This window comes from Musca autumnalis, unplaced genomic scaffold, assembly GCF_047663935.1.
Source record: "Musca autumnalis isolate F117 unplaced genomic scaffold, ASM4766393v1 scaffold_4, whole genome shotgun sequence".
Classification (NCBI taxonomy): domain Eukaryota; kingdom Metazoa; phylum Arthropoda; class Insecta; order Diptera; family Muscidae; genus Musca; species Musca autumnalis.
In genome coordinates, this window is record NW_027411977.1 from 241,829,073 (window position 1) to 241,846,668 (window position 17,596).

At 33.3% G+C, this 17,596-nt stretch overlaps 2 protein-coding genes across 12 annotated transcripts in view; one reads left to right on the top strand and one right to left on the bottom strand.

Moving 5' to 3' along the window:
* LOC141403759 (uncharacterized) overlaps positions 1-17,596 on the top strand; it is a 567,712-nt gene that overhangs the window by 41,134 nt on the left and 508,982 nt on the right. The window lies entirely within an intron of this gene.
* Positions 5,942-17,596, bottom strand: part of LOC141403745 (uncharacterized) — a 43,549-nt gene continuing 31,894 nt past the window's right edge. For 4 of the 9 annotated variants that reach the window (XM_073986645.1, XM_073986644.1, XM_073986640.1 and 1 more), the window contains one exon: positions 5,942-7,735. In XM_073986645.1, coding sequence (XP_073842746.1) covers positions 7,686-7,735 — 50 coding nt within the window. In that variant the 3' untranslated portion in view covers positions 5,942-7,685. Of the gene's footprint in view, positions 7,736-11,754; positions 11,899-14,190; positions 15,921-17,596 lie in introns of those variants that run through there. The other 5 variants (XM_073986647.1, XM_073986646.1, XM_073986636.1 and 2 more) reach the window with 2 other exon arrangements.

Sequence of the window (17,596 nt, forward strand, 5' to 3'; positions counted from 1 at the left end):
TTGAAATAAGTTGTAATTTGTATTCTCACACAAACCCACAACAAATGTTGACATTTTAAGTGTACAAGTATAGACAAATAAATTTATAGCATAGACTAATGAAAAGATAGACGACGGAATACTCAATTTTGCCGCTATCAAGTTACTCAAACCCGAACACTAAAAAAGTTCGAAGACGATTTTTGGGGGAAAATTACAATATTTTCTTGGATATTTTTGTCTGAGGATATAGTTCCCATCAAAAACTAACCCTATGTAGTCTTTTGTCAGAACAAAATATTTGTTGAGTTGTATTTTTTTGGCATTTTATATTGAGTTTCTTAGTTACCACACTTAATTCGAACATACTCGGTGAGAGCATTCCGACGTCTATGTCTTCATTAGTCTATGGTCCATACATTTCGTCGGTGTCATGCTTAAGTGTTCCATACGCCATTTTTGACATTTTGAGATAAATGTACCTTACAAGGTTTTGAACCATGCTCTTTCAGATTTTTTGGTCGGTTTTTCACTATCTCTTATAGTTTCGGAGATATTCAGATGCCAGTATGTTCCATATCCGCTTTGTGACACAAAAAATCTTGTCGTTTTTTTTCCATATCCATAAAGCCTGACGTATGGAACAAAACAACCTTGAACTTTTTAGTTCCATATCCATGTCGTTTGGCGTATGGAACAAAAACGACTTGTTCCGCACCAAAAATGATGGCGTTTGGAACAAAAAATTTACCATTTTTGCCATGTTACGGAATAATGTGGCGTATGGAACAAATTGTTTTAAAGGACTTGGTTTAAAAACTGAAGAATAATAGTTTCTAAATCCAAATATTTTTGAATATTGTATTGTTATATGAAAACGAAAATTTATCAATCGTTTAAACAAAACATCCCTAGTTTAAAGACAAAATTTTGATGTAAGTCCACAAAAATATACGCAAAAACGCGCATTCGACTTGAAACTAGTGTGGACACCGACTAAAAAAATGATATTATAAGAAAAACGCGTTAAATGTTTTATGTTACCTAAGAAATGCAAAATATCAATTCGTTTTTTCCGATTTTCCCACAAAAAATAGTGACAAGTGGAGGCAATCACTTAAATAAATATTGAGGAAACCTATAATAATGGTCCTTATTGTATTTATATAAGAAAAATAAATGTTTCATTTAAAGTCCTGATTTTTTAACTCAACAGTAGCACTTCATACTAGGGAGGTGGAACACGATTGATAAAAAGTGTTTTGGTTGAAATGTGACAAAATGTGTTCCATGTGACGCAAACTGCCAAACACATGAAAAAAAGATTCCATGGAACAATTCAGCAACTTTTTACAATTATAAAAATTGGCCATAACTTCTAGACTATCACAGTTATCTGATTAAAATAAACTACTGATGTATTCTATGAGTTTGGTTAAGTAGAACTGAGCTCTTAAAGTATTGGATTATTGCACCATTTTTGTCCTGTATGGCCTTAAACATTAACTTGAGTTTTTCACGAATCAGGCAAATGGCGTATGGAACACTTAAGCATGACACCCACTATTTATTAGTCTATGATGTACATACATGTGAATTTACATGTGAATATACAAGCTACATAACCCTGCGTTTAAAAATGCAAGCAATTGCAAAATATCCCAGAATTATTAAAATTAGTTTTTTGTTAGTGTAAAACAAGAACACTAACTTTATTTCATAAACACAAATTATAAAAAAAGTCTCCATTAAATTTAACCGCAACTGAATGTACTTCCTCCTCCTGAATTTGCTTCATCGTCCAAAATGTTTTTTATGTTGCCTGGATGTGCCATGTAAGAATGCGTATCAAGGCCTTTTTTTGTGGTAAATCTTGTATAACATATTTCGCACGTATACTCTGTATTTATAGACGAAGGATGTTTATCTCTTATATGCGTCCGGAGAGTTTTATATTTTATACTAGCAAAGTGCCCGCTACTTCGTATGCGGAAAGGATATAAAAAACAATCTATATTAATAAAAGAGTAGAGTGACTGATTCACTGACTGACTGACTGATTGATTCATCAACGCCCAGACGAAACGGCTGAAGCTAGAATCCTGAAATTTTGGGTGTGGATCACTCTTGGTCCGAAGGGGTCAGATAAGGCTGGGTTTTTGGAAATTCGAACTGGAAGGGTACGAATAGTACTAAAACGTACTAAATGTGGTACCGTTTGTATTTGGCGAACCGGTGCAGCTAGAACTTTGCAATTTGGAATGAAGGTCACTGATGGAGTGTAGGAAAGATGTGCTAAAGGGTTTTTGGAAATTCGAACTATAAGTGTACGAAAAGTACTAAAGTGTACTAAATTTGGTACCAATTCGTATTTTGTGAACGGATAAAGATTGAAGATTGAAATTTGTTGTGAGAATCAAGGTTAAAAGGTACGGTTGACATAAGGAGGTGGGTTAGGAAAAGTGTACTCATGTGTACGAAAAGTACTAAATGGTACTAAATTTGGTACAATTATAATTTGGGCGAACGGATAGAGCTGGAATCCTGAAATTTTGAACTAAGACTACTGTTGGAGAGTAAAATGGAAGTAGTTTTGAAAATTCGTACTTATGGGTACGAAAAGTACTAAATGGTACTAAATTTGGTACAATTATGATTTGGGCGAACGGATAGAGCTGGAATTCTGAAATTTTGAACTAAGGCTACTGTTGGAGAGTAAAATGGAAGTAGTTTTGAAAATTCGTACTTATGGGTACGAAAAGTACTAAATGGTACTAAATTTGGTACAATTATGATTTGGGTGAACGGATAGAGCTGGAATCCTGAAATTTTGAACTAAGTCTACTGTTGGAGAGTAAAATTGAAGTAGTTTTGAAAATTCGTACTTATGGGTACGAAAAGTACTAAATGGTACTAAATTTGGTACAATTATGATTTGGACGAACGGATAGAGCTGGAATCATGAAATTTGGAACTAAGGCTACTGTTGGAGAGTAAAATGGATGTAGTTTAAAAAATTCGTACTTATGGGTACGAAAAGTACTAAATGGTACTAATTTTGGTACAATTTAGATTTAAATTAAATGGGTAGAGCTGGAATCCTGAAATTTTGAATTAATGCTACAGTTGGAGGGTAGAATGGAGGTAGTTTTGAAAATTCGTACTTATAGGTACGAAAAGTACTAAAGGGTACTAAATATGGTACATTTACGATTTGGGCGAACGGATAGAGCGGGAATCCTGAAATTTGAATTAAGGCTGCTGTTAGAGAGTAGAATGGAAATAATTTGTAAAATTCGTACATGTGGGTACGAAAAGTACTAAATTTGGTACAATTATGATATAGGCGAACGGATAGAACTGGAATCCTGAAATTTGAATTAAGGCTGCTGTTAGAGAGTAGAATGGAAGCACTTTTGAAAATTCGTACTTATGGGTACAACAAGTACTAAATTGTACTACATTTTGTACAATTTGGATTGAGGTTGAGCGGATACAGCTGGAATCCTGAAATTTTTGAATTACGGCTGCAGTTGGAGCGTAGTATGGAAGCAGATTTGAAAATTCGTACTTATGGGTACGAATAGTACTAAATGGTACCAAATTTGGTACAATTACGATTTGGGCGAACGGATAGAGATGGAATCCTTAAATTTAAATTAAGGCTGCTCTTGGAGAGTAGAATGGAAGCAGTTTTGAAAATTCGTACTTATGGGTACAACAAGTACTAAATTGTACTACATTTTGTACAATTTGGATTGAGGTTGAGCGGATACCGCTGGAATCCTGAAATTTTTGAATTAAGGCTGCAGTTGCAGGCTGGAATGGAAGTAGATTTAAAAATTCTTATTTATGAGTATGAATAGTACTAAATTTTGTACATTTACGATTTGGGCGAACGAATAGAGCTGGAATCCTGAAATTTTGTACTAAGGCTACTGCTGGAGAGTAGAATGGAAGTAGATTTGAAAATTCGAACTTATGGGTACGAATAGTACTAAATGGTACTACATTTTTTACAATTTGGATTTAGGTTGAACGGATAGAGCTGGAATCCTGAAATTTTGAATTAAGATTGATGTTGTAGTATGGGATGGAGATAATTTGGAAATTCGTACTTATGGGTTACGAAAAGTAATAAATTTGGTACAATTAAGATTTTGGTCATCGGATAGAGCTGAATTTATGAAATTGGGAATAAAACTTGCTGCTGGATTATAAGAATGGCTACTGTTGGATTGTAGAATGGAGTTGTTTGTAAAATTCGTACTTAAGGTTACGAAAAGTACTAAGTGGTACTTAATTTGGTACAATTTGAATTTAGGGTGAACGGATAGAGCTGTAGCCCTAAAATTTCGAATTAACATTGATGTTAGAGTATGGGATTGAGATAATTGGGAAATTAGGACTTCGTAGGCTACATTTGGAGTGTAAAATGGAAGTAGTTTTGAAAATTCGTACAAAAAGTACCAAATTTGGATTTGGGTGAACGAACAGAGCTGGAATAATGAAATTTAGAATTAAACTTGCTGTTGGGGTGTAAGATGGAGTTAGTTTTGCAGATTCTTACGGGCAAGAAAAATACTAAATTTGGTACAGTTTGGATTTGGGTGAACGAATAGAGCTGGAAACCTTAAATTCGTAATTGAAATTAATCTTGAAGTGTAGGATTGAGGTAGTTTTGGAAATTCGTACTTATGAATACGAAAATCACTAATTTGGTATAATTTGGATTTGGGTCAACGGATAGACCTAGCTACAATCCTGAAATGTGGAGTTGAGATTTCTGTTGGAGTGTAGGATTGTGGTAGTTTTACTACTAAATTTGGTACAATTGCGATTTGGAATCTGGAATCCTGAAATTTGGAATTGAGATTATAGTTGAAGTCTAGTATTGAGGTAGTTTTGGAAATTCGTTCTTATGGGTACGAAGAGTACTTAATGGCACTCAATTTGTTGTTGGGTGTAGGGGTAGTTCTGGAATCTGTATTTTTTTTGGATTTAGTGTGAGTATTGGTGTGCAATGTTGGTCTCGCTGTTAACATGTAAGGCTGATCTTTTTGATCTTTTGAAAATCGAACTAAAGCGGTACGAACAGTACTAAAATATTAAACAATAAATATTGATTAAAGTTGGTATAAGTACAATAAAATGTTCAGTGTTCGCCATTTCCATTATATTATATTACTAGCAAAGTGCCCGCTACTTCGTATGCGATAACCCAAAAGTTTGTACAAATTTGTACAAACTTTTACGAAATACTGTTCGATAACAAACTTGTTCAGTAAACGAGAAATTAATTCATTAATATTAATTAATTAATAATTTCAATTAACTATCGCGGAAATGATCTTCCAGAAGTGTCGGCGGAGTGACTTCTAAGAAGTGATCCGGGCGTGGTTCATTTCTTCACAACGGAGGTCACTTCAGAGTGACTTCCGCGACTGGTTTCATCGCCCTTGGCGACACGCCTATGTCACTTCCGCGATAGTTTTTGTTTGCAGGGTAGGCTGACTTCCGAAACGTCAGTTGCTTTGTGTTCGTGCATGAAACTAATGGTTTTCGATCGAGTTCCATGCTAAAGGAATTTTATGAAATTACAGTAGTGGGAAACTTGATTGTAAAAACCCTAGTTTAATGTACGAATAAAAATCAACTGACCTTTCGGAAGTCAGCCATATTTTCAATGATTCTCGTTTCAAAACTTGACATTTCACGTTTTGTATTGTCATTTAAATCTAACTATAGGATTGTTGGTTGCGTTAACATTCCGCAGATTACGACTTGAAATATTGAAATGTATTTTTGCTAATAAAATAATAAAACTCTCCAATAATTATAGAATTTGTAAAATTTTTTCATGTTCTGTATTTATTTTGATTTATAAATTTAAAAGGTTTTACAAGTTTATTTAAATAACATATTTGCGGGACTTTTACAAGGCTCGAGATCAATCTTTATATTTTATTTTGGATTTTTTTTATAATTCTTCCTTGTATTCCGTTTGATCGAAAATTTCCTTATGCAGAAACTTTTAAATACGCTACCGTTGATTTTTTTCGACATTTTAATTACCATTGGTCTATGCTATAGATTCTATAGACAGAGGATGTTAATTTCTCATGTGTCTCCGCAGATTTCTATCTTCCGTATAAGAATTATCACATAGTTTTCAATTATCTTTAGCAGGTATTTGTGTAGACTTAGAATGCCGAACAAGACCTGCTTTGGTGGTAAAGCATTGATTACATATTTCGCAGCTAAGCTCGGCATTTATAGACAAAATATGTTTATTTCTCATATATCTCTTTATGTTTATGTTATTTTTCATATGTCTTCTAAGTTCTTTAAAAAAAACTACCACATAGATCTCATTTGTGTTCAGCTGGTGTTTGAGTTTCTGGATGCGTTAAGTAAGAATGAATAGCAAGACCTTTTTGTGTGGTAAATGGTCGATTACATATTTCACAGATATACTCTGTATCTATAGACGACGGATGTTTTTTTCTTATATGTTGCTGGAGAGTTTTATCCTCCGTATAAGAACAAGGACATAGTTCACATTTATATTTAGTACGTGTTGGAGTGGATTCAGCTTCTGGATGCATCCAGATAGAATGCCTAACAAGACCTATTTTATTATAAAATCTTTGTTTACATACTTCACAGCTATACTCTGTATCTATAGACGATGGATGTTTATTTCTTATATGTGTCCGTAGGTTATTAAATTCTGTAAAAGAACTACCACATATTTCACATTTATATTCAGTAGGTGGTTGCGTGGAATTAGTTCTATTAGTGGTATTAGCTTCAGGATGCTTTCTGGTAGAATGCCGAACAAGACCTGATTTTGTGTTAAATCTTTGACTGCATATGTCACAAATATACTCCGTATCTATAGACGAAGGATGTTTATTTCTTATATGTGCCCGAAGATTTACAGATTCCCTATAACAACTACCACATATTTCACATTTATGTTCGGAGGTTTTTTGTGTTTCTCGATGCGTCCAGTAATAATGCCTATGAAGACCTGCTTGTGTTGTAAATTTCTGATTACATTTTTCGCAGATATATTCGGCATTCAGAGCCAAAGGATGTTTATATTTCATATGTCTATGTAGACCCTGTTTATCGGTATAAGAATTACCACATAGTTCACATTTATGTTCAGTAGCTACACGAGAAGATGAAATAATAGATCTCTCTTTATTAACACTGACGTTAGCGTCAGTATCACCATTGAACTCAAGGCCTTTAATATCATCTTCATCGGTGTGCATATCAATTATTTCTATTTTGGGTAAGGATATCTGCTGAGTTATTGTACTAGTTAGATGTTGTTGTTTAACATGTCGATGATGTGCTACATCATGTGTTATAACTTCCGTACGATCATCAGATTTCCATGTGGGTGATAACGGCGAGTAGAAGCTAGGTGAATCCTCCGGTAAAAATTCCTCCATTTCATCCACGCCCTCTTCTTTGATTAAAACTATTGTGGTTTTATCGACATTTTCTGATAAAAATTCTTCCATTTTATCCAAGTCTAGCTCATTTTCATTTTCTTTAATACCATTTACTATATTTGCATATTTTTCAGGTTTTGTTGTTTTGTAGATTAGTGTATCTTTATCATTGGTAGAATCTTCCTGTTTACAATCTTTGGCCAAGGTTTCCGACATATTTACTTGGAATATTTTTTAGTTTTCAATTGAGGACAACAATTTTACTACAAAGTATTTAGGGATGGCTGTAAAAGAAAAACAACATTTTTTTAATGTAATTAATTTTAAGTTTTTGTTAACAAGATTTAATTTTTTATATTAATTTAAATTTTTTAACAATTCCATGACGTTTTTTATTTTCACTTTCAAAATCGTCCAAGTACAATATGGCAACCCTAAGCGACGGTGGCAAATTTCCCAACATACCAAATAAAAATAAAAAGTGATAGGACTTGAGAATAATATTATAAAAATAGAAAATTCACAATCAATTTTTCTAAAGTCTGCCTGAAAAATATTTTGTTGATTGACATCTGTTGATAAATTAGTTTGTCGTAGAGACTTTTTTGTGATCTTTTAGTTTTTATGTGATTAAATGTATATCCGCGTTTTTTTAACAAATAAATATCCGTGTTGTGCTAAAATATAATTGCTAATGCCTAAAAATATAAAAAGTCTGAAAAGACAAAAAAGCCATTTAAGAAGTTCAGTTAAATTCTAAAAAAACAAAAAAAAATACGAATCCGAAGAAGTTTTCAGGATTGGTGAACAAATAGCGGTTGTGGTGAACAAAGTGGAAGTGATAAAACTTTGAATAATTATATAATTGACATTCATACATATGTTCCCATACACATCCCCTAAGGGACACGGGAGATTTATCTCATATCAGTGCACGCCGCTTCATACTGGCTTAATTATATGCGACCTACTTGTTATCGCTGAATCCGAACGGATTGTTTTACGACACCACTTGTATAACAGTTTTTCATGGTTGATCATGAAATATCGTCTACATCTATGCTGATCACTTCCTTACGGTAGCGTAAAAACAAACCACACGTATTCTCTCTTTATTTCTCAGTTGCCATTGCTTAGTAATGGGGAGTAGAGTTGTGCAATCTAGTTCATTTTAAAGATCTAGTTCAATAGCTCAGCTCTTTAAACTGAACTAGGTCAGTAATCTAGTTCATAGTTCACTGTCCAGTTCAATCATTCGGATCAAAATCGTTCACCGGCTCTTAATCGGTCGTTTGATGAAAACGCATACATACACCAAATACAAACAAACAAAAGACTAATATAATTTAACTACTCCATAACAAAAATATTACATTTGCATAGTTTTATTGCATTCTTAAAGAAAGATTAATTAATTTTAGAAAAACATCATTCATTTAGGTGGCTGGCAAAAAATCGTATGTTGTGTGTGTGTGTAGAAATTGTGTGTTTCTTTTTTTTTTCCTTTTTTCTATCCAAAAAGGAAGATTCAATAGGTAATGGATTCGACATATTGTAATATGTTATGTCTCGTATGTTTTTGTAGAAATCTTTATTTTCGGATAGCCATTCCATGTACCTTGATCCAAAACATAAACAAACTGATCACATTACGATGGCATCCCTTAACATAGACGACGCCGTCACTTTATGTATTTGTGAACGACATGTTGAACTAGATTGTGAATCGTTCGTTGATCGTACGGTCACCGACTGATTATAGTTCAGTGAACTATTGAACTATAATGAACTATATCGACTGATCTAGTTCATACGCTCTTTTCAATGAATCGTTCAATTGAACTAGTTCGTTCATGAACTATACAACTCTAATGGGGAGAGTGTCTTACCACTACTAATACACGAACTATTCTGAGCACCCCGGGTCTACATTACGCTGAGGGATATTTTGCCACCGTTGGAGAGTGTGTTTTGCCCAACCTTAGAGTGCGCTTACTATTGCTGTAACACTCATTATCATGATTTCAAGAAATCATCATTCAAGATGAAATGGCTAAGTGGAGTGTTGTTAGAAGAGCTCTATTGAAAAGGAACGGAAAGGAAGTGTTCGAAATGTAAGCACAGCAAACGCTATGCAATGTAAGTTTAATTTAAAAAATTAACTAAAAAAATATCACTAATTTCTACTTTTCATAGATGCCGCAGCTCCAACGACACATTCATTAAAGACGGTTCGCTAAAAATCGTATAAAGATGCTAAAAATCTTATAAAACCAAAAAACGTAACTGTAAATATAATTATTTTAATTATACCATAGATTGAAAAAACACTAATAAAATTTCAATAAAAATTAAAATACATATATGTAAGGTTGTTTTACAATTACAAGAATAAGCTTAAGGTAATATTAGTCGCATAACCTTGTGCTACAATTGCAAGGGTAAGCTTATAAACAAGGGTTCCGTTTCGATTTTTCTATAATTATGACATAAGCTTTTAACAACAAATTTCTCAAGTCTTTTATAAGCTTAAGGCTTACGTTGGTAAGCTTATTATAATATAATTCCCAAGCTTTTTTGGTATGTTGGGTTATTTAGTACATATATTCTCTCAAAGACATGTTCTTTCTTTATCTTTGTGTAAGCAGCTATTAAGGATTTATAAAGTTTTAATTTAATATTTACACATCCACATAGGTACATACATTTGCATTTGTTTATTCTATTCAATAAATTCTATTTCAAACTGTTCAGAAGTATAAAAATGTAAGGACATTAACAAATAATAACTTATATTCGTAAGCTGATATACACTACACTTGTTAGGCTTAAGTTAGAGTATGCTCTGATTGTTTGGAATCACACATCAATTACTCAAATTAGTCGTATAGAAAAGCTCCAAAAGAATTTTATAAAATTTGCTGTTTTTTCTTTAAACTTTACTAACCCTGTGCCAACTTATGAATCACGTCGCACTTTAATTCATTTACCGTTGCTACACGCAGAGAAAAAATATTTTTCGGTTTTGTTGGAACAAAAATATATATTTTGGTTCCAAAAATGTGTTTGTTTTGTACAAACATTGCAATCCAAATCCAAAAATACCATCTTTTGTTCCGAACATAGAAAACAAAAACTACTTTCGAATTTCCGCAATATTGTAAGAATCGTTAACAATACCGATTGTAGGAACAATCATAATCTACATTTTTTACAAAACATATTGTCAGCCCTGAAAACCAGATACTAAATTTTTTGATTTGAGTGTATATACTTCTCATATACACTTTCCACACAACTTTGATATAAATATCGCGTATAATAAATATTACGAGCATTGATGAACGCAATACATGGTTTGCTACTTTAGCTGACAACAAATACAAACAAAAAGCCACAAGCAGCCACCACAACATAAGGAATAATTGAACACCATAACAAACATGAAAAGGAAAGAAGAATGAAACAAAACAGAAACAAATAAAAACAAGAGTCTCATTGTTGGTATACATACACACAAAAACAAAAATAAAGGCAGCATGTCATACAAACACCACAACTCACCAAAATTGTTTTTTCAACACGGCATCGAATAGCGAGAGAAGAGAAAAAATTTTTCGAAGAAAAGAGAAAAATATTGTTCAGTTGACACGAACTATTTTTGGATTTAACAAAAATGATTGTTGGATTCACAATACTACATAAGGAATCCAACAATATGTTAACAATACATATTTTGCTCTTGGAATATTGTTGGATCAAACATATTTTTTTCTCTGCGCGTATACAATCGTAGATGTTTACAAACTATTATGTTTCTATTTAAACTTATTAACGGATCTATAGACTGTCCACATCTTTTAGAACTAATATGTCTTCGTGTGCCTAATCGTTCTTTAAGGAATACTGAGTACTTTTATATACCTTCTCATAGAACTATGTACGCTATGAATGAGCCAATATTAAAAGCCCTTAGAGAATTCAACAGAATTAATATGCGATTTAATTTAGATTTCTCATATAAATGCATACCTGAAATTTAAACAATTGTTAGAAAATATATATTATTAAGCATTAGTCTGTAAGGAACATATATCTTCCATAGACGAAATAAATAAATAATAAATAGTTTCTTCGAACAATTTCTCCCAATGTGCAACACTGTGAGAGCAAACTAAATGACACACACTCATTACCCTCCACCAACAATATGTGTGGGGTGTTTTTTTGACGTTTCACATGATTTCTTTGGTAGGATACTTCTTTTTTAAGTTGTAATACACTAATATCACAAAAAATATACCTTGAATTTGATGCGAACTGACGAATATTGTATAATAACACTTATTTATTGTTAATTTATTATATTTTGTTATAAACTTTAACAAAAAAACAATAATAGTAAATAACGCGCGGCTACGAAGTGAAGAATGGTGCCGGCCAAACTGTTTTGTTGTCGTTTTAACAAGAGAGCCAAGTTGTGTGAGAGATAAGGGATAAGGTTGTTGTTGTGCATGACACAATTACCAAGGTAGATGCATCAGCACAGCTGAGCGAACATGAAATGTCAAAATAAGTAAGTTGTTGCAACATACAGGCATGTCACAGAAACCAATTGCGATCGAAAGTGAAATTGATTTCGTATTTAGCTTCTTCAGAAACCGAAAAACGAAAAATTTTTTCGGAATGAAAAATTGAATTTTTTGGAAATATGTCATTTAAAACACTCCCAAAACACTTAAAAATAATAAAATTATTGTTTTATTAACAAAATCACATTTATTTTCATATTTTTTATCATTTTAATTAAAAATGGCCAAATTTTCATTATTTCTCAATCAACGAAACCACTTATTAACGAAGTGTTGCCACATAATTTTCTCGTTAAAATCGATTTTTTTCTTTAAACAAATATTAATCGTTTGCAAAAACTAAACAGTCGAATGACAACTTAAAGGGAAGATAAAAAGAAAACATAACAAAAAATAACTCAAGCAAGGAGTTTCGTACAAAATGTAAGTATTTTTAAATATGTTATTTTGATGTATTAATTAATGTTTAATAATTTAGGGTCAAACACAGAAATTCGGCACAAGAAAAAATCTTTATAGATTTTATGCTCATACTGCCTACCTCAGTGACCCCTACAAGGGGTCAGAAGTATCTCTTAAATTCCTTCGGCGTATTTTTTCCGTATTGTGTTCATTACTTTGCGCCTCAATTACAGAAACAATAGAAACTCCCAGCATTTTGTAAAAGTTAACTTTTCGCACAAAAAACTTCCTTTTAATAGAATATTGTTTCACAATTTAAACTTCTACAGTGTTTTCTAATCATATGGTTTTTGTTTTGATCCTTTTTCGTCTAACGTTGCCATATTTATGCTAAATAATGACAATTCCGAAATTCACCAAATCGATCGGAATCTGAAGAAGCTAAAACAAAAACGATCGAAATGAAATTGCGGAATTGAAACCATTCCGATCGGAATCTGTGACATGCCTGATAGACACATAGAACACATAGACGAAGGAATTTTGCGCCGTTAAGTTACTCAAACACGAAAACTCAAAAAAGTTCGAAGACGATTTTTGCGGAAAATGGCAATATTTTCATGGATATTTTGGTCTGAGGATATTGTTCCCATCAAAAACTAACCCCATGTAGCCTTTTGCCAGAACAAAATATTTATTAACTTGTATTTTTTGGCATTTTATTTTTTCTATTTCTTTTTTATTTCTTTTTCAGCACACTCAATTCGAACATACTCGGTGAGAGCATTCCGTCGTCTATCTTTTCATTAGTCAATATAAAATTTCAAAATTTTAAATTTTACTATTGGTGTGTACGATAACTTTCCCAGCAATAATTACTCAGTCAGTTCCAGCAACCTCTCTCAGTGAATTTTACTCTCTCAAGCAAGAAAAATTGCAGAAAGTTATGGAAATGCATTTTGCAAAAACTTGCAAGAAAGTCAGCTGTTTCCGAAAATGTATGAAATTTGTTTTTGTTTCTTTTGATATTTTAAACCAAACGGAACAAAAACATACATTTTAAAATTGCAGTTTACTTATTTAACGCTGATAGGATTCCACAACGCTTTAGAATCTAAAAAAATTTGCAATTGTGAAAATTTCTTGGTCAAAAATGTTAACATTTCGAGTTGTTTACATTACAGGTTGTTAAAAGTCAACTGATCAGGCTTGCAAATTTTTGCAGGACAAATTTTCCCAGCAAAAATTTGCAAGTTCTCAGTCACAAAACTCTCCAAACTCGCTCTCTTTTGCTGGATAAGTTTGTTATCGAACAGCATACAGTAAAAATTTGTACGAATTTGTACAAATTTTTGGGTTATCGTACAGACCTTATGTCGAACGAAAATGAAAACGAAAGAAAAAGAACTAAACTTGTCTATAATTTTTAAATTTTGTAGTTTCTTTTAAAGCAAACACAAAGTCAATATTGCCATGAAAACCAAAGTTTAGATGTTTTTCGTTCGCAATCATTTTCTTTCGACATAGTGAAACAGGCCCTTAAATATTATTTTGTTCTGACAAAAGTCTACATAGGGTTAGTTTTTCATGAGAATTATATCCTCAAATAATATTGTTGCTATTTTTTTTTTTTTTTTTCAAAAATCGGGTTTGAGTCATTTGACCACGTAAAAATTGAGTTTTCCTTCGTCTATATCTTCATTAGTCTATGCTTCCAGTAAATGAAAAAGAAAACTCTTGCAAAATTTTTTATTAAGACTTTTATTTATTATGTACACTTGAACGACTTTTATAAAACTAAACATTTTTTGATGAGTTCTATACCAATGTATAGTGAGTCACATGAGGGTACAGTTCGGCAGCTGATCGAAATGTCATATTACACAATGAAAATGTTTGTATTCGATGATATTTATGACAACTAATTCATTGTCCCAATTTACATTAGGCGAGTTTACTTGCGGCAATTGTCAGTTTGTGGGTGAGAGAGGGCGCTGAGAGGCAAAGGGTTGCCATATGCCTCACCTCTCTCTCCTACAAAATGACAATTGACTCGCCCAATTTAGTTTAATGCATCTTTTGACAATGCAAAAGAAGGCCTACCGGTGTTGTAAATCTTTTACTACACATTTTGCATATATACTCGGTATCTATAGCAGAAGGATGTTTATCTCTTATATGTTTCCGTAGACTTTTATTATCTATATAACATTTACCACATATTTCACAATTATGTTGTGGAGGATGTTTATTTTTTATATGTGCCCTAAGAAGTTTGAATTCTGTAAAGGAACAATCACATAGTACACATTTATGTTTAGTTTCTGGATGCATTCTTAAATGTACATCAAGACCTATTTGGGCGTTAAATCGTTTATGACATATTCCGCAGATATACTCTGTATCTATAGACAAAGGATGTTTATCTCTTATATGTCTCCGTAGATATTGATCTTCTGTATAACAACGACCACATATTTCACATTTATGCTCTTTGGGTGTTTGAGTTTCTGGATGCGTCCGGTGAGAATGCCTATCAAGACCTGTTTGTGTGGAAAATCTTTGAGAACATATTTCGCATATATACCATAAATTTGCAGACAGAGGATGTGTCTTTCTTATATGTAACCGGAGATTTTTAGATTCAATGTAACATTTACCACATATTTCACATTTATGTTCAGTAGGTGGTTGAGTTTCTGGATGCGTCCGGTAAGAATGCCTATCAAGACCTGCTTGTGTGTTGAAGCTTTGATTACAAATTTTGCAGATATACTCGGCATTTATGGGCAAAGGATGTTTATAGCTCATATGTCTCCGTAGTCTTGAATCGTCTATATAAGATTTACAACATAGTTCACATTTGTGTTCAGTAGGCGCTTGAGCTACACCAGAAAATGAAATAACAGATCTTTCTTTATTATCACTGGCGTTAGTGTCTGTTTCACCATTGATCGCAGAGCCTTTACTATCATCTTCCTCTGTATGCACATCAATTATTTCTAATTTGGGTAAGGATATGTGTTGAGTTGTTGTACCAGTTAGATGTTGTTGTGTAACATGTTGATGTTGTACTTCATCATGTGTAATAACTGCCCTACCATCATCAGATTTTCCTGTGAGTGTTGACGGTGAGTAGATGCTAGGTGAATCCTCTGGCATAAATTCTTCCATTTCATCTAGGTCCTCTTTTTTGATTTTATCAATTGTGGATTCATTGATATTCTCTGGTAAAAATTCTTCCATTTTATCCAAGTCTAGTTCATCTTCTTTAATATCATTTCCCATATTTGTAACATTTTCAAGTTTTGTTGTGCGGTAGCCTAGTGTATTTACATCATTGTTAGATTCTTCCGCTTTATAATCATTGGACAAGGGTTCAGTTTTAATGGAAAAAATTTCCGACATTTTTCCTTGGAATATTTTAGTTTTCAATTGAGGCAAACAAATTTTACTACAAAGTATTTTGGGATGACTGTAAAAGAAAAACAAAGTTTTCTTATGTAAATATTTTTAAAATTTTGAAACAACATTAAATTTTTTTTATTTAAATTTCGTAATTTTTGTAAAGTAATTTGAAGCCTTTTTTCGTTATTTTTCACGGACAAAACCTTTCACGATAAAATATGACAGCCCCATAAGCGATGGTGAAGGGAACGGAACAAACAATTAGAATTTCTTCTCGTAGACTAGTTCTATCTTTGACGGTTTATGGTCAATTCATAGACTAAAGAATATATAGACGAAGGATTACTATTTTTTTTTTCTCGGGGAAATCACTCAAACCTGAAAACTCGAAGAAAACATTCAAAGACGATTTTTTGGAAAGAAATGCAATATTTTTTTGGATATTTTTATCTGTGGATATAGTTCCCATCACAAACAAAAGGCCAAAAATACCGCCCCTTAAGGACAAGAACGGACTCCCTCTTACAACAATTGAGCATCAACTTACACGTTGGACCGAATTTTATAAAGATGCCGATGATAACAGTACTGTCCAACACCAGAACAATCCCGAAACAGCCCGCCGCACAACATAAATGTAGCATCACCAACGAATGAGGAAATATCCAGCGCAATTTCAAAACTCAAAAGTCACAAAGCCGCAGGACCTGATAATTTTCCCCCGGAACTTTTCAAATACTCCGCAGATGTCTTAACCCCCATACTACAACCCATCGTTAGCGAAGCATGGAGCACTAACAATATACCATCGAAATGGAAAGAAGGTGTCATTATCACAATTCCAAAAAAAGGAGATCTAATCTCATGCGGAAACTGGAGGGGAATCACTCTCCTAAACACCATCTAAAAGGTTCTAGCCTTTATAATACTTGATCGAATCACACCAGTAATAAACCCACAATTGAGGCGCGAACAAAACGGTTTCCGACCACAGAGATCATGCACTGACCATATAAACACACTCCGAATCGTTGTGGAACAGTCCGTAGAATTCAGGTCACCATTATATCTACTATTTGTGGACTTTGAACGGGCATTCGATAATCTCAATAGAGACGCAATATGGGCTCCCTAATAAAATCATTGATATCATCGGCGAGCTCTACACAAATGCAGAATGTAGCGTGCGATTTAAACGAAAAACTAGCCCAAACTTTACCATTCGCATCGGCGTCCGCCACGACTGCGTCTTATCCCCACTTTTATTTATACTTGTGCTTGATAATGTTCTGCGCAAAACAAACTCAGAAATCGAAGATGGCATAAAATGTCGTCCACATGAAAAGCTAAGCGACCTTGATTACGCTGATGACATTTGTTTCATGAGTCATTTCATCGCAGGAACCAGAGCTAAATTGGAACAGCTATTACGAAATGCAAAAACGATCGGTCTCAAAATTAACATGAAAAAGACCAAATTCATGCGCCTAGAAACTCAAAACACTTCCCCTTTGACTGTAATGGTGGACAGCACACCAACTGTCGTGGATGACGTCGACAGCTACTGTTATTTGGGAAGCATAATCAGGAAGGACGGGGGCGCCGATTCTGGCGTACAAAGCCGTATTAATAAAGCTAGAATTGCTTTCCACAACATGAGGAAAATATGGTCATCCCGCAACATTAGCAGAAGTACCAACAAGCTGCGTCTATTCAACACAAACATCAAACCAATACTACTTT